The 18,620-nt window shown below is 38.5% G+C and overlaps 1 protein-coding gene across 1 annotated transcript in view; it reads right to left on the bottom strand.

Annotated features, from left to right (window-relative positions):
- Positions 1-12,374, bottom strand: part of MPPED1 (metallophosphoesterase domain containing 1) — a 49,683-nt gene extending 37,309 nt beyond the window's left edge. The window contains exons 1-2 of the mRNA XM_010563587.1: positions 12,109-12,374; positions 6,801-6,982 (exon numbers count right to left, since the gene is read on the bottom strand). Of these exons, the coding sequence (XP_010561889.1) occupies positions 6,801-6,982; positions 12,109-12,260 (334 nt within the window). The 5' untranslated portion in view covers positions 12,261-12,374. The remainder of the gene's footprint in view (positions 1-6,800; positions 6,983-12,108) is intronic.
- Between the last annotated feature and the right edge of the window lie 6,246 nt (positions 12,375-18,620).

The raw sequence follows: 18,620 nt of genomic DNA, 5'->3' as shown, positions 1-18,620 counted from the left end.
CTCCAACACGTTCATGTGGTAGGTGGATCAAGCATCATTTTCACAATTTTACAAGGGGGAACGATAAAGAGGCTGTCAAATCTGAAGAGGACTAACTAGAGTTTGGTTGCCTGTCTTCCTCAGGCTCTTTCAAATATCTCTGCCAGAGGCAATGACAGTTCACAGAATCATATTCCAGATCTTTCAGTTCCCTGGTTGCTATCTGCACTTCTGGGCCACACCGCCTTCCTAAAGCTACACTTGTCTGCTAGTCTGGAATAAGACTGGGTATTTTTACTCACTTGCTTATTTTGGGGGGTCAGGGAACTCAATATTTAGAAAATCACAGCACGTTTTTAGGTGAGTCATCTCAGAGACTCAGAATCTTGAAGTTTGGCTACTTTCCACTCCATCAGTGAAAAGAAGCAACCTTGGTATTAGTCCAAAGTACAAGAAATCCCCCCAAAGCATCCATATGTTTGGAAGGAGGGAATGAAGGAAAAATCCTTTAGCACCTACCACTCCTATAGCTTCTACAGCTTCTCACCACTAGCATGGGAGGCGTACCTGGAAAACAGTTGTTCTGGGTCATCTTCCCAACACAGGGATGTAGCTTAAATATTCCCCGAGACTCTGGCAGCCAGTTTAATGTTCAAAAGTCTTCAGGACATACTAACTCCCCAGAACTGGAGAAATACTGGAAGAGTGTGCTGCAGTGCACTTTGCTGTGCTGTACCGTCTGAGCCTTAGATGTACAAACCGATCTGAGCCATCACACATTTAAGAAATGCAATATAAACCAACACTTCTTTAGTATGCCCAGTCTTTTAAAAATGACATCTGTTCTAAATCCCTACACAGCTCAATGTTTTTCACTGCATTTCCAAAGCCATTCTTTTGTAAATAGATAATTAGTGCTTAAATACTTCTTTCAAGGGGTTTCTACATTAACATAAAAATAGTGTAATTACCGATGGTCAAAATGGCATGACTACAATTTATAAATTCTAATTTCTTTTGCTGCTCTGAAGCTGATTTTCTTTCTTCTTCAACACAATTTTAATCTGTTTTAAATGTGAGTATTATTGAACCTAAAAATATAAAATACCTGTTAACAGAGGAAGAAAAATAACTACCATCATTTTGCAAGATTGAACAGTAAAGCAAAAGTAAAGCTAAGCCTACTGTTTCAGGCTTTTCTGAAGATCTTTTATTTTTTATCAAGAACTTCAAAGTAGAGATGATGTTTATTGACCAAAATTATCTGATTTTGTTCTACAATCTAATACTAGAAACAGGTGATTCTAGTAGTGCTAGTTACTATAGCTGGGAAGGCATCTTCACTCTACAATATTTTTAGTGTGAAATAAAATATCTTTTGAGCTGAATCTGCTGCCCAGGTTAATTCCTGAAGTGCATGTCAAATAATTTAATCCTTTTTTGTGTGTGTGTGTACGATATGCAAGTAAGATTAACATTTTTAGGACAAATGCTCTGAAGAGCTGATTATTGTTTTCCACTACAGTGCAAAGCCACCTTCTATTTTTTTATTTCAACTTTAGCTCGAATGTGAATTTCAAATAGGAAGACTGTCTTTGACATTGGAAAACTCAAGCAAACACAGTGAAACAATAGATATTATAAAATGTGTTAGTTTAAGTAATCTTTCCAATCCATGCACAGAAGATAATTCTCAGAGAGAATATGGAAGTATGTGTTGCAGCTTCTATCACAGATTGGCTATTTAGTTAAATTTCCAGGAAAGTAACCCACAAGCTCAAAGTGACAGTGGGTCCTGGAGCATACACAATTTGGAAATGATATTACAGACTTGAGCAAAGGGAATTACAAGAGCAGCTGAGCCAAGCAGGCAATTTCCAGTGCCAACAATATGGGATATAAAAAATAGAGATGGTTTTGGAGTCATTATTTGATGAGTGCACTAAAGTAGGACATGTGTCTTTGTATTTGTCCTACAACACTTTTGATTTATATGCAGGTAGGGAATAAATACCAAAACAAAAATAATGAAAAAGCTGAGGACAAGGACAGCTACAGCGCATAGTGAGCTTGATATATCTCATGATATAATCTGCCTTATCTACCCTTGATTACATAGAATCATAGAACAGTTTGGGTTGGAAGGGACCTTTAAAGATCATCTAGTCCCCCCCCGCCCTGCCATGGGCAGGGACGTTTTTCACTAGATCAGGTTGCTCAAGGCCCCATCCAACCTGACTTTGAACAATTTCAATGATGCGACATCCACAACCTCTCTGGGCAACCTGTTCCAGTGTCTCACCACCTTCATTGTAAAAAATTATGTCCTTATATCCAGTCTAAATCTACCCTTTCAGTTTAAAATTGCTGCCCCTTGTCCTGTCACTACAGGCCCTGGTAAAAAGTCTTTCTGCATCTTTCTTATAAGCCTCCTTTATATATTGAAAGGCTGCAATTAGGTCTCCCCAGAGCCTCCTCTTCCCCAGGCTGAACAACCCCAACCCTCTCAGCCTTTCCTCACAGGAGGGGTGCTCCAGCCCTCCTGATGGTTTTCGTGGCCCTCCTCTGGACCCGCTCCAACAGGTCCATGGATTTAGAAACAATTCCCCCAAATTATTTTCAGCTGTTTACAGTGGTGTCATTAAAATCTCCTGGACATACTGGAAAATTAGCATATGCTCAAAGCTGTCATACCATGCACCCTTATAATGTCATCAGAAAGTTTCACTGGCCTCATGGCCTTCCATTTGGCCCTACTGTAATACGTATTTTGTACTTCATTTTTTCTGATTCTCCAAAATGGGATTTTCAAATTTGGAAGAAAAAAATACAGTCAGAGAAGAAACTAGGTAAAAAAAGGAAAAGATGAAATATAAAAACAGGAGAAAGGTCAATTTGGGGAAAAAAGGGAGGGAAATGACCAGGTTGGCACCATTGGCAAGCTTTATAAACTGACTTTCTATCCCTTTTTCCCTTCTTTTTCTAAGCTGCCCTGAATAAGAGTAGCAAAACAGAAATCTGACTTGCAAAAGTACATCATGATACTGCATGACTGGGCAATAAGAGAACAGATGAAACTGAATATAATTTTATGCAGAATAATTCAAGTGCTGGAAAAAATATACCGACTACAGATACACACTGATGGGTTCTGAACTAGATATTACCTTTCAGGAAAGAGTTCATAGAGTTATAATAGGCAATTTTATGAAAACGCCATCTCATTGTTCAGTCGCAGACAAAAATAAAAACAGAATAATCCACAACACTAGAAAGGAAAAGAGAACAAACTAGGAAATTTTATTATGCCAGGGGATAAATCTGTGGTGTACTCAGATCATGTGCAGTTCTGGTCTCACCATTTTTAAAAGGATATGGAACAAAGAGGTACAAAGAGTGACACAGATGATCAAAGGCATTTAAGGACTTCTAAACAGTCTTCGGCCTGAAAAATATCTTAAGGGTAGATATGGAAAGAGCCTATAAATTCTTAAGCAGAATGAAGAATGAAATTGTTCACTTGCCTCTTCCAGTATTAGGAAAAACCAAATGAAACTAGGAGGTGACAGGTTCAAATCAAGCAAAATTCTTCACACAATTCATATCACATTGTGGAACTCTGATGCAACATTGTGTCGGCACTCAAAATTTGCATAGATCCAAAAGACAATTAAAAAACTCAGAGAAGAAAAATCTATATATTAAACACAAAGTAATTCTGTGGCTCAAGTTGTCCTTGGGCTGCCTACCAGAGAAAGCTGAGAAAATATGCACATCCAGCTATCACCAGCATGTAATCTCCTCCATACAGTTAGGCATCAACCTAGCCCTAGTAAAACCTTAAATCCCTTCCTGGGAAGGGGGGAGGGGGCTTCGAGAAAAAGAAAAGTGAAAGAAAACAACTAATTACCAAAAAGAACGAAGTGAAATGAAATGAAGTGGAGGGCTTTAGGGGTCAGAGGATAAATAGTCTAAAACTAGGTAACTAAGGGACAGACAAAGCAGAGCACCTTGGCTGCTGGCCACAGCCAAAGACAATACTGGACTGGAGAGACGATTATCTGAGCTGGTGCAGGCCTTTCTGTGTACCCACATACAGTTAGCCTAAAAAAGAGAGAACATATTTTAGGGCATGACTCAGTAAGCCTCTATTAGCACACTTGAGCATGTGCTTGATATAACCATAAGGTCCCTGGAAGTTAATGATGTTAACGTAAAATATACTTTGCATCAGACAGGCACAGAAATTTTATGTTGAACAGAAAGATAAAATCTGAACTTGCTGAAGGGCCTCTTGAAAAGATGAAACAGGCTGATAAACCAAAGTGGCACAGACCCAAGAGGGTTTGACAGAACAGAAAGCTAAAAGGTAGGAATCAATGCTAGACATAAAGATACGGTGCAAAAGCAGGAGTAGGGTATGTATCTAGTGCCTAAGAGGAAGCTGAGATCAAGGGAAGGTGTAACAAACAAATATTCTAGTGTTTATTCCAAGGCATAAACAAAGTTATAGTCTAATAATGGCAGAAGACAGAGATTTGACAGAACAAAATAACTAAGTGGGAAGGTGAGCCCTGTGCTATGGTATGAAGGAAGGGACAGGGCAATTTTGTGGCAGCAGCTAAGAATGACAGTGAAGGTAAAAGTCCGTGCCAGAGTCTGTCAATTACTTTCTCAAGAAACTACTAAAATGTTAGACAAGGAAGAAGGAGGTTGGGTAGGCTGTGGGAGTTGCAAAAACATGGCAGGTACTGGAAGCAGCTATCTAGAAAAATCAAAACTGTTGGAGACTAGTGCCTTTCACAACAAAATGGACAACCAGCAAAAACTTTTGCAATTTCTTCTTCTCAAAGAGAACACTTTTAACCATTCCACCATTTACTATACTACTTTGCAAACACTCAAGGTATTCAAGAGTTGACAGATTGTTCATTTAAAACAAAAAAAACTTTAAAAAATAAGTAAAGTTTCCATTTTGAAATCTCATCGATTGTAATTTAAAAAAAAAGTTTACAATTTTGAACCAGAACAAAACTTTAAATGCTAGCTAAATGAAACCTATGTAGTGACCTCAAATTATTTTTCTACTGGATTTTCCAGAATGAATTAAAAAATTCAGTTAAATTTTGCATTTTTTCAAACTGCCAAGAAACAAAAAAACCTTTAACTTGATAAATTTGCATATCTCAAAGATACTCTTGCAAAAACATAACTTAAACCACAAAGATCACCTTTTCCCAAGCCGCACACCACCACAGAATTGGAAGTATGCCTGAAAAGTCAGAAAATTAAGCCTTCTTTTGGAATAAAAATGATGAAAAGACCATCACAGAAATGCCTTGGGAAATCTCCCTACCATACTGAGAGGATTTCAGCTTAAGGACTTCTTCAGAACACTGTACAGCTGTGACCAGCAGGGAGGCAGATGGAGAACTAGGGAGACAAAAACTGTGCACCAAGTAATGTGTGTAGCCGCCATCCTTGCTCACTAGCAATATCCCAAAGCACTCTTCTTCCCACACCAGTAGATAAATAAAATGGGTATTATTCACAAGGGATAACCATATGGTTTGTATAATCTTTATATGCTATTTTCAGTACATTATTATAATACATAGTAGAGACCTACAAAATAGGATTAAAATTTGCTTTCTGTTTTACAACCAACCTGTTCCATTCGGGTACAGAGACAGAGGTGAGGGCACTATTAACAGACTGTGTTACTTCCACGTGCTGTCCCCACCTCAATACTCGTAGAACATTGCAATTGTTCCATCTGGGGCATATTATTGGGTTCCCAAGCTCAAATAAATATTTATCAGCCTTGCTGATAATTATTTGCTACTAAATACTTGTTTAAATTGTGAAGTCCTGACTTTTTTTTCTATTCCATTTCAGCCTACATGCATCTGTCTGCTTTGTGCCTTCCCAGTGTGGAATGCTGTAATACGTAGCAAAAAAAGACAGGAAAAATGCAAAAATATCAACTACAGGAAAGAAAATGAACCTAAAAACTGAAATCCATTTACCCTTAAACTGTGTCCTTTCTCTCTCCAACTCCTTCATTTCCTCTCACCCTTTTTTTGATAATGAAGTATCAGAATCCAAAATCCATTTTTATTCTAAATTAAGGTATCTGCACTGCTGCAGAAACAATACCGATCAGGGTTTTTGTCTGGATACAGTGTATGCTTTCCAATTTTCAATGTCATTTTTTTTAGCATATACAAAACATTGCAGAAGCACATGTAAATCACCACTCTCTTGCCCAGTGGAACAGAATTTCAGTCACCAATGCCAACAGTTGCCTACAGAAGGCATCTACATCTGGTCTGCTACATCCAAGACAGCAACCACAGGCACACGTTTTGCTTTGTTTGGAATTCATCACTGTGGTGCAGCTGAGCCTCAGATAAAAAAAAACAAACGATGAGCCTCCAGGGTTAAACAGACAAATGTTTTCAGTCACAACAACTTTTTTTGTGAGGAAGCAAAGCCATAACAATGTATGTAAGAGGTTTTATGTAAATCATTAAAGGCCTACTGACTTAAATTGTTGCTAACACCAAGAAGTTGCTTAATGTACACTTGAGAGTGTGAAGGCAGAACAGATGAATAGTCTCACAAATCTTATTTGCGCAGTTGGAAAAATGCAAAAAGAGAAAAAAAAAATTGATTCCTGCCCACTGCCACTCAAATGTAAAAGGTAAACTAATATTCATCATTTCTGAGTGCATGATGGTTTTTACTGGGAGGCAGAAGGGGCATATACAATCAGTAAACAAATTTACTTTCAAATCCACACAGAATTCAATACCTACCTAGCCACTCGTTGAATTTTTTTACTTCACTAGGAAGCCCCAGCTCAGTAAAATCACCAGCATGTATTAACACATCTCCATATGGCATTTGGATGGGATCAGTTCTTGAGTGGGTATCAGAAATACAGACAAATCGTGTATATCCTGGAGGTTTGGGAGCATCATGGGGCACCGGATCAACCCTGTAGGAAATGCATCATAACAAGGTTATAAAGTACTTATGTACTTCTTAGTGTCTACTTTGCAATTCTAATACTATTTTTTACCTTTACAAAAGATTACACAGGCTTCTAGATCTGTCTGATGGAAGGGATTTATTAAAACAAACCTAACACTAATGGGAGGTGTAAAAATTCTTGATGTTCACATCACAACATTTTCAGTATTTGTTGGGTGGATGGATTAATTTAAAGAGATTAAGGAAAAGAGATTGGACTATGGCAGTAACTCTGAAACAAATACTTACAAATAAATCAAAGGCATTGCCAGTTTCAAAGGAATAGTACTATCCCATTTCATTGTTTAAATATGATTACATGGTACACAGGGAAAAGATTTATTTTAGATACATAAATACATTTAAATACATTTTTTCTAATTATTAACTTTTTTCTGCAAGTTATATAATTCCAGCAAATTTAATTAACACATTTTGGAGATATGTTTCAGTGTATTAATGCAAAGCAAGATAAGAACTCTCCTGACAACAGCTGTAAATGTACATTCAAGCCTGACTATTGTCAGGACAAATGTGGCAACTTTGTGGGTTTAATTATACTAAACGAAATCAGATGCCGTGACCGGTGAGGCTGCATTGTTCAGAGCCCAATCTCGATATTCAGAACTGAGGAAACAAAAAGATCTGACCCAGTTTGATGAGACTTACTTATGATTTAGAAGAGGAAAGCAGAGAACACCTCTCTGGTATATGAGGTATACTTATTTTCAACTCAACCTTTTTACCCTCTATCTGTATTTTGTTAGAATATACAGAACCAAATGTATCTATATGCAGCTATACCATATCTGCTATTCCAGTTAGAGAATTCTGGTGGAATAAAATCAAAAAGCCAGAGATGCAAGAGTTACATTTGTGTCACTAGAAACCAGAGAGATAAACAGAATTGTTATGAATTATTTTACTTTTACAACATTTATTTTGAAACGACAAATAAAGTTAGTTTTGTTCACTGCTGCAGTATGTAATATATATTCCTATTCCTTGTTGGTTGTGCTTCAATTCAGGAGCTTACTTTTATATAAATAAACTCAGAAAAAAAAGTTAAGATATCTTTGCTATTAGTACTACTACTCCTGTTTACTGGGTAAATTTTCAAAAGGCATTTTATTGCTTGAAAGACATAAGATAATAATCTTTAATCATGCAATCTTTTCTCTAAGTCAAAGAATTCTATGAAATTTATAGGCGGGTAAACTGAGGGGTTTTGACAACTTCACAAGATTAGTGAGAGAGTGAGGAATAAATCTAAAACATTGAAATCCTGTTAAATACAGAAAAAGTTCTTAACATTTTCTACAATATTAACTACAAAACTAGAGTATGAACAAATTATTTTGTACCTGTCTTTCCTATACCTTTTTTGGAAGAAGTAGTGTTGGGTTTTTTACAGCAGTACTGAAGAAACAGCCTTTTATTACAAGTACCTTGTGGTCATCTTTCTGAAGTTCCAGTTTTTGAGCAGAAAGTAACCAAACATGAGGTAAGGAGTAAAACCAGCTGTGATCAAATCATACCTAGCGAATGCCCAGCAGTACGTACATGCTAGTGGGATATGTAAGCAAGCGCGTACTGGAAATTGTAAAACTTGGCTGACAAAGAGTAGAATGTTTGGACCCTGAGAGAGAGCAGCTGCGAACGCTGCGTGTAGGGCTGAGGGAGCGTGTATGTTGTGAGAGGACCACGGGCAGATGAAAAAAGGAGAGTTAGTTGCAGGGGGAGTGAGGCATAGGTGGTCACAACCTCAAGCATCGCAGCTGCACGACTGCCATCGCATGTTAAAAATGTCTCTGTTTTGGAGGGAAGAGAGCTGCCACAGAGCAAGCTCCGTGGCTGCTGCGTGAAGGCAGCAGGGGTGAAAAGGAGTATGGATGGTGAATGGTGAGGTCTAGACCAGTGAGTGAGGTTGCCATAAGGTGCGAGCTATGTGAAGGGTAATGCATTGAGTTCATGGAGTTCCTCCACAACATGAACTAGGATAAAAATGACGAGGAGCTGGCCCTGGCTTTCGCTGCAGTTAAATATCAGTTCAGTAAACAGGTTTCTGATTGTTGCTCTCCCCGCCCAGCACTTCCCAAAGTGAGTTACAGGTTGTATTAGAAAGCCAGCTTTAAATTATGCATGCTACCCTGGCACAACATAAAGATATGGACTGGTCTAAATACCACTTTTTGACTTTTCATGGTAGGGTAGCCTTTAAAGCAGGTGCTTCTTCCCCTTCAGAAATCTTTCAAAGCTCAGCACAGCAGTAAGTTGGGTGTTGGGGAGTAGCATGCATTTCACATGTTGCTTCTCTGAAGCTGAATGGAAAAAACAACAGACTTACCATGGCAACCCATGCAGCACATAATACACAGGCTTTTTCTTATAGTTTGGATGGGGACAGGGAAGATGTGGGCAGCATTTTCCTGGTTGCTGAGGTATGTGTAACTTTTAAATCCTGTGCAATGGGCCAGAGAATTTTCATGGCAAAAAGGCATCAATACAAAAACCCAAATAAATGAAATGCAGATTTTTCACATTGAAGTGATAGGCACACACCGAGGCCATACATAGGTAAAAACATATGTCAAGTTTCACAAACGCATCTAAGATGTATGACTGGAAATATTTTCTGAAACCTCGATCCTCATATTCTTGTGTAACGCGTTCCCACAGCAGCTGTCACACCAACACCCAATGCACTGCTTGCAGCGTGAGCAGAGGAATAAAGATCTGCTGATTATTTTTGTGCAAATGCTTTTCTTTAAACCAGTATGAAAACTTGTAGAGAAACTGAAAAGCAAAGTTAAAAAATCTCAGAGCGAAAACACTGCCGGAGGTTAGTTTATACGCTAGATTTCAGTCGTTTCACAAAGGAGCAAAACAGGAACTTTCCAGAAACGACTGATGGACTTGAAAACACTGGCAGAATTTACCACCCTTCTTGTCAGTGGCAAGCCAGTCATCTCGCAAGCACAGGGATGCCAGACTACGATGGAGCTGGAAAGGGCTTTCAGCATGTTATGAGTGCTAAGAAGTAAAACAAGAAATATAAAACTCCACAGAGGATCAAGGAAGAGCTGCAAGACTGAATTCAGAAGAAAAGGCGCATAAAAAAACCCCCTGTGGTTCAAGTAGTTTACTATGAATTCAGATGTTAACAGGTCTATGTGAAATCTGTTTATGATTGCCTGCAACATCACTAATCTAGGTATTTTGAACTATACACAAAGACATGGCAAAGCCCTCACCTCCCTGAAGTTAATGACAAAACTTGCATGGACTAAAGCAGGGCTAAGATTTCACCCATAACAATCACGTGAATAAAAGGTGCTTTTGTTACACTTTTTATGTCTACTTTTCCCTTCTTTGTTACTATTCTATTCACTGGTAGGAGGCAAAAGCAATCCTGCTGGTATTCAGAAACTTTATTTACAATTTCTGTACCAGGAGAAAGAGTAGGTCAGATTGTGGTAAATGTTTCAATTGATTTAGCCTGTTCTTCTATTTGCACAAGCTTCTTTAATAGTATTAATCATTCATGAGAGATTGCTAAACTCTTCTGAGGAACCATTTTCTAAGGATACCTTATTTTCAACTGCTTGCTTAGGTACTGAACTTCTATCACGCAGTTGACTATCTAAGCCCTCTGGTAATATGATTTGTTACTGGTTAGAAGTTTAAACAGCATATTGTTGAGTACCAAGTGGATACTAATAAATAACTTATTTTCAGCCCAGTAAAAAACATTCAGTTTTTAAGACCAGTGAACAAATTCATGAGTGCCCAAGAACTGTCTGAATATTGACGAAGAATAGCTAAGCCTCAACAAATAAAGCAACCTGCATTTGGCATTTTCATTTGTAAAAGTATTTCTGAACCCGCTTGTTTGTTTGTACTTTTGCTACCATTTGCCAGCTCTATAAACAAAAGATGTTCCCCAGTGCTAACACTCAACTCATTTTACTGTTTGTATTTCAATAGTACCTAAAAACCCCCAACACAGATCATAAGCTAAAATTTTGCTCACCACCCTCGTATATATGTTAGTCTTCAGATTTTTTTAATATAATATCTAATTTATGCCAAACAATGTACGTAAGCGTTCACTAAATCGATACATAGCATTCAACCAGTCATAATTGCTGAGATTTTTAACTGCAGAAATCATGGCCTATGTTTGTAAATTATCACATCATATTAAACACCAAAAATGTGAATGAGGTGATTATTTATTCAGTCTTCCTAAAGGAAAAATGTTTCCTTTAAAAAATTAAAACCGGCCTTCTGATCTAAAGATAAGGCTGCTTCTCTCTTTAATAAACACAATAAAATGGTGCAGACATTTTTATTCCCTATAAAACTATTTTACAGTAGAATTTTATACTTAATTTATTTGTAATAGCTTCACTGTTTTGCTCCTCATTCTGGCTTTAAACTTTATGGCAGGTTTCATTTTGTAATTATAATTCTCCACTTTACATTACAAGTAAATCATTTAAAGCAGTTAATTTTACTGATGTTGTCATTATATAAGAAGTCAGAAACAAACACATTATTTTAATTACTCTTTAAGCACTTGGCATCTTCAGCACATCGGTATGAAAGTAAGTTGTCGGATGGGTGCCCACACTATTTTATTTATTGATGTGATTTTTTCCCTTGTATGTAGCTGTAATATAACTAACCAAACAGTATGTGTTGTACAGATACAGGCTTGGTATTTTCAACAGCTATTTACATCAATAAGTAAATGCACAATGCAAACATTATTAAGGTTGCAGAAAGTATCATCCTTGTAGCATCTCTTATTTTATTACCACTGCTTGTTGTTTATTTCTCTTTTTAATACCTAAGTATTATGTATTAAAGTTACGGTAGTGGAATGATCTTTCTCCCATCCTTTAACAAAGTACTTATACTTTCCAAATGGACTGATTTTGTATCATTATAGTAATTATTATTAGAAAGGCAGGAAAACAGTGTTCTTTTTGAATTCTTTTTGACTGGTCCATCAAATACCACATTGACAAGGCAATAACAATTCAGAAGGCTGTGCTAAAGCAATAACAAAACTATAATACTTACATTTGCACATGTGGGGGCTGAAAACGTCCCTGGTTAATGTTGTAGAACGTGAAAGCCTGTGTGGGGTTGGAGCTGTACTCATCCACTTCAATTATGAGTCTACTGTGCTGATGCCTTCTAGCTGCCATAATGTGCGACTGGGCGAAAGCCATGCTTGCACTGTGTAGTTCAGCTTTTTCAGGCGATCATATCTGCTATCTTCCTACATCGACGGAAGAAGACCATGACATCTCCTTACCTACTCAGCACACTGTCCTTTGAAAAACCTAAAAGCAGATCGAAGAGATGGAACACAACTGTTTGACAGTTAATCTGTTTGGAATTTGCTTTATTTAATATGAGATGAAGATGAAGGGGGGATATGCAGGGATGAAGACACACAGCTCAAAGAACTCATCACAAACCTTTCCAGCTCAGCAATTTGATGAATGCACTTTAGCTGGGGGTAGGAAGCAGGGACTGAAAGTAAACTTACTAAAGAACACAGGGGTAACTTGCTCAAATATTTCAGACATTTAATACAAATCTAAAAGACAAGGCAGTCATTCAGAATGGTGCGTCAAATAATAATGTTTCTTCAACACAATCATTTACTTTCTTTTATTGCATTGCTGAAGGTTTATTCCTCATCCTCCTTCCAAAAAATCCCATCAAACCTAAAACTGAAGACACGACTGTGCATGACTAAAATGCGACTTAATCAGTTTAACCAATTCTTCAGAAAGCCTGTGCCATTTATTACATGGAAGCATTGCAAGTGGTTGTTCTTTACATCCTAAGGAACAGAGCAAACGGTCTTCTGTGCACTTGCTCTTGGTTTTATAGTATCACTGAAGGAATTCCTGGCACAGATATGAAGGGCTCCCCCCTTCAAACACATTCTCTTCTCAGTCAATACTAGCCCAACATTGTGGATTCACTGGAAAAGAAAGTGATTCAAAGGCGAACACACAGTTAAATATTATTAAATATTAAAAAAAAGTAAAATCCATACAGGTTTTATGTGTGGGAATAAATTTTTCCCTGAAGGTTATGCAAGTCTAGAACAGCAGCAATGAAAATGGGTAGAGGAACAGCAAAGTGAAACCAACTGAAATGCAAAGAGTATCCCCTAGAAACAGCAGAAAGTAATTTAACTGTGAATTTTACTTTTATTTCCCAGTTTTAATAAAAAATAGATTATAAAGGTGGGTATTTTTACAGTATAATTTTGCATCCTTTTTAAAAGTTGTCTGTCTTAAATATTTACTTTCATGCAAGCAAGAGCTCTTTTCTTCTAGGGAATACAAGTAATCTGCTTCAGAAGATATATTCATGAAAAGCCATGCTAGAATGCAGCAATTCACTTAATATGTGCAGTTTCTGGAAAGCAGAACTACAGGTATTTTACATGACCTTGGTGATGTGCCTTACTTCCCTTCTGAAGGGACCACTGCCAAGAGTGATGGATGAGGGAGGTCTTCAAAGTCAGGCACATTTTTAAAGCTATTTACAGGTACTTAGGTCCAATTCAGTTCTAGTGGCAAGTCAATCACCTAAGCATCTTCAGAAATCTGGGCTTCAGTCCTCTGCTTAACTACTACAGATGTTAAGTGCTCCAAGAAGTGGCGGTGTATTTTTGTTTTGGGAAAGCTTGGTCTTAGGAAACTGAAATGAGATTCAGCTCAGTTTTGTTACTTGCTGAATGGCTGTAAAATGAAGACAACTTCCTGACACTAACAACCCCCAGGAAAACAGTCTGAGAAGAAAAGAGAAGACTCCTTCATGCCCTCCCCTAGAACTGCGTGGTAAGGAAATGGTAGAATAACAACAAAGAAAATTTTGGATTTTGAACACTCTCGGATGCCGTGTTCAGGCTATGGAACACGCAGCAGCACAAAGGAACATGCCAGAGCAGGGGGAGAGGAGGGAGGCACAATCCTTGTAAGAATAATCAAATACAAATTGCTGCATTTAGGAAATAAGAAATTATGACAGCAGATGTGAAGAACCCTCCCTGAGGAGCTTCCGGTATTAAATGATGCATTTGTTAAGAAGTTTGAATAGGCAAGGTCAGAGATTTTATAGGGGGCAAACTGTTCTAAGTGAACCTACTTCTGTTTGAAAGAAACTATTAGAACCAGTGACCTCTAGAAATATTCTCCAGTAAGATTAATAATTTATGATTCCACAGCTCTACATAAGGATTTCAAACTACCTGAAAAACACAGCCTTTGTTTTGTAATTCAGGGATTATGCCCACTTTACACACAACTGAACCGCAGTTACAAAGGAGTTAAGGCACTGCCTTAGGGACCTAGAATTTCCCTTTGGCCTTAGTAAGTTCTCAGGAGCTCACAGCAGCTGAGAAAATGGCTTCTATCAGCCTCCTCCTTTGGGTCCTGTCTTTTATGACTTCTCTCAAGTTATACATCAAATCTGCTGCAGAACAGCTGATGTATGCAGGTACCCCAATATCCACTCTTAAGCTCTGCTTCCTCTTTCTGGTTAAGTGGAAAATAGCACTTACAAACACAAACTACCTCAAAAGAACAAATTTGTTTGCAAACAGAAACAAACCACAGCCAGCACACCGCTGATATACCCTTTAGTGCTGAAGCATTCTTTTAAGCCGGGAATCAATCCTTGCCCATGGGAGACTGTATGAATCACACCATTAGGCCAGCTTGAGAGGATGCTAGCCACAGACATTCAGCAAGAAGTTCACCATATAAACATGTAAAAAATGTGAAGACAACATATTTCACTTGGTAAGGAAAAAAAAAAAAAAGATATGTCACAGCACTGCTAAGCCTTCTGCCAAATGACAGTCACCCAATGTCAACCCTGGACACATAAAAAGCATCCAAGACTGGAAAAGAAAAGGAAGAGCCAGATCCTGCAATAAAATAAAATAACTAGCAATCATATGAATAGCCTGTGCTAAACAAAAATCAGATATGTAACACACATAATCAGTAAGCATAATTCAACAGCAAGCTTAATTCAAGCTCATTTCAGAAACATACACAGATGTCTTTGAACCTTACCTTTCAGTCTAGGGTTTTCTTCCTGCATAAGTGGTTGGCTGACTACTAACATTCTTGGTGTTCGACGGAACAAGCTGTCTCTTTCCAGCTTGACTGATAACTAGACTGACACCCATTACTCCCCTCTTTCTGTTTCCATTTCCAATAGTCCCCCAAATCATAACTTTTTCTTTCTTTTAATATTCTGAAATTTCTTCCTTTCCCAAACCAGTGTATAAAATGCAGCAGGGAAATAATTATCTGCTTCTATAACATGCAAGTTTTAAAATTATATGCCCAGCATTACCAACACAGAGCATTAAGACTCAAATCCCCACAGCAACAACATGCTAACCATCCTCTTCCCCCAGACTTATGGAGCTGCGGGATGTCTGCCAGGGAAAAACAGAGAAATGTAAAAAGGACTGCAAGAACATGAATACTAAAATAAATATCACAAACCTGGCTGTTAGAATCACAGACTGAGAAAAAGCTATTAAATCAGCTAAGCCATCTTCTTACTGATGGCAGGAATTACATTATTTTTCTGCTGCTTTCTCCAGCGTGTGTTCAAACGTTCACAGAGTTTTGACCCAAAGCCCACTGTGTACAACGGACACTGCTCCACCATCTTCAGAAGGCTTTGCATCAGGCCATAAACTAGGTGGACTGCAACACCTCTCCTGAGGAATTACTGGACTAGGCAGGTGCTTGAACCCAGATGTATATTTAAGTACTTTGACGAGGTCCTCAAATAATCTTTGTATTAAGATTTTTCTACTTTTTCAGCCTGAAATTTCTGGTATTTTCACCCCACAGCCTTCTTGAATAGCTGGAATAATTATTTCCCTCTTTTACGTGAATTTTCCAGCCTTTTTATGCATCCTATTTCTCTTTTTTTTCCATTTCAATGCCAATGTTTTATTTTAATCTCACTTCTTCACTCATAGATTCTACTTTATTCTATGCTCATCCTTCAGTTCACACTCATGTCCACTGTCTCTTGCCATATCTCATTCCATCGTCCCCACTGTTCCCTCCATCATCTACCCTTTGTCTCAAGCCTAAAACCAACACTGAGACTTCTTGAAAATTATTCCAGCAACACACAATATGAATCTAGACTTGAAAACAACATGGCTCAAGCAGATGTCACTAAAATAATAATTAGAAACCAAGATGAAATACCGATGATGATGATGATTATGATAATTAAAAAAGAAGTTATAAATTAACAGAGAAACATGTGAAGGAGTTAACCTGTTGAGCAATGAACTTTAACTTTACTACTTTACAAAAAATCTGGAGGTCAAGAAGCACATGGCTACAGCACACCTTGACAAGAGTTGAAGAGATGCAGTTGCCAGATTTTGCACTAGTAACAGTGAGATAACATAAAGAAAGAAGAGGATGCTGGGACTCTCAGCAGTACCAAGATCAGTGGCAAAGAGGTAACTACAGAAAACATGTTAGTTCTGTTCAGAAAGTCTGACAAGCTAGGATTTGGGGAGGCAATGAAGAAATGAAATGTAGTATCGGAAAAAAAAAAAAGAGGCATTTTCATGCAGCTATAAAACATCAAAGCCGTATTTTTTCAGGGAAAGCCAGTAAGACAATAGCAGTAAAATAACTTAAAGAAGCATGTAAGAGTTTGTGATAGACTGCATAGTGACACACTTGCTTCTTGTGCAAAGCTTGGGTACTGTTAACCAGAAACCCTTCCAAGAGCTTCATCCCCTATACTGCACTACAGTGCTCTTCATAAACTGTCAGGTCATCCTTTACACAGAGAAGTAGACCCTTTATTTAAACACCCCAAAAGCGCTAGAGTATTCTGCAGCAATGGTCCCAATTGTTATAGTAGCACTCCTATAACCACTAGTGATTGGCTTCATTATCACAAATTACTATTTTTGTTTTAACCCCCCACAAAAATCTTGTTAGACCGACCAGCAATAAGCAAACATACTGGAACCAGTAAAGCAATCACTTACTATGAGAAATAGGCTGAAAATGCTAACGGTTTTTTGCTGTCTAAAATGCCCATTTCAGATACTCCAGATAGAAGCCAATCAATGGAATTAGTCTGCTATCTTCAGTTCTGCCATCGGGAAATGAATACTGAAATAATCCTAAAAAGGCATTATTCTGTGGGAAAGGATGAGCCAGGCAAATCACTCTGCAGATGAAAGCTTTTCCAAAGGGATACACTCTCCTCTTCATTTTCTGAAACAGAATGCAAGTCCTGGCAAACCAAAACCACCAAGTCCCCCCTTAGCAGACTGGTTTGGACTCACTTGACAAATGAGAACTTTAAAGTGAAGGCAGCGTAATCAAATGTCATCGAGACACTTGTAGATTTTAAGGTCGATCATGCAAATTTATACTGATGGAATCATTAAGCTTTCTACATGAATACGGTTTGTCCCAGACAGAAACATACCCTGTTGCATTTAAAACGTAAACAAATGAAACTGCAATGTATTGAAGTGCAATATGCACTTGTAGGACCTTTACCCAAAGCAAACGCTTTATGTACCTGCAGTTTGCGTCAGTGAGAACTGAACAGTGTTAAAAACCAGACTCCCGGAGGATAATCTGAATTGCAATCTCATAACCCGTGGTGCCATTTAAGGTGTTTACCACCCTTACAAACCTCCCAGGGTTCTCCACGATGAACAGAGCGGCCTAGAAATCCTGCCAGGAAACCTAACCCTACTTTGGCTACAGCAGCAAGACGGCATTTGAGACCGTCAGTTTTAATAAATGCCGTTTTAGCGGTGGTGAAACGAGCCAGGGCAACAGCCTCCAAGGCTGCAGCCCCCCGTCCCCAGCGGCAAGGGAGCGCCCGCGCTTCCCTGGCCCCTGCGCGCCTCAGGCCTCGGCTCCGCCGAAGGGCGGCTCTAACCTCACACCCACACAGGCGAAGAAGTCACGGCTGTCAGCGGCAAATAAACGTACGAACAAGGCCGAGTTCTGTAACACAGATTTGTCTTCGCGAAAAAAATGGAACACCCTCATCACCATGCGATGGCAACGCACGCTGCTCCATCTGCTCCTCGGGGCGTAACATCTAGGCGTGCTGCTGTGCAAGTTTGTCAAGTTGGATTAAGGTCAAAACTTGGGATAAAACCTTTCACAATCACCTCTCTACTATGGCTCTTACCATGGTTTCACAATCCTCATCTGGCAACGAGAGCACATATGCTCCACTGTGGTATTTTCAAAAAACTTTGCCTGTGGTGCAGCTTTATTCAAAAGGGATCTTAAGCATCCCGTTTTTCAGTCTCTGCTCTCTTCAGTGGCTTCTGCTGAAAGAAGTTATACCAAACACATCCGAGATGGTTTTCAGTGCCAGCAAACCTAAATTTGCTAACTGTTATCAGTCAGATAATACTCAGTTGTGTGACATATCTTTTCCCCGGGAGTCAGAGCTATTCCCACCCATATAACCAAAACCAGGGGGCATAATTCTGAGTTACTTGTATGCCTCAAAATCCTGCT

The sequence above is a fragment of the Haliaeetus leucocephalus genome, unplaced genomic scaffold, assembly GCF_000737465.1.
Source record: "Haliaeetus leucocephalus isolate CR32 unplaced genomic scaffold, Haliaeetus_leucocephalus-4.0 Scaffold170, whole genome shotgun sequence".
NCBI lineage: Eukaryota > Metazoa > Chordata > Aves > Accipitriformes > Accipitridae > Haliaeetus > Haliaeetus leucocephalus.
Note: the sequence above shows the minus strand (reverse complement) of the source record. Positions and strands in the feature narration are given on the sequence as shown.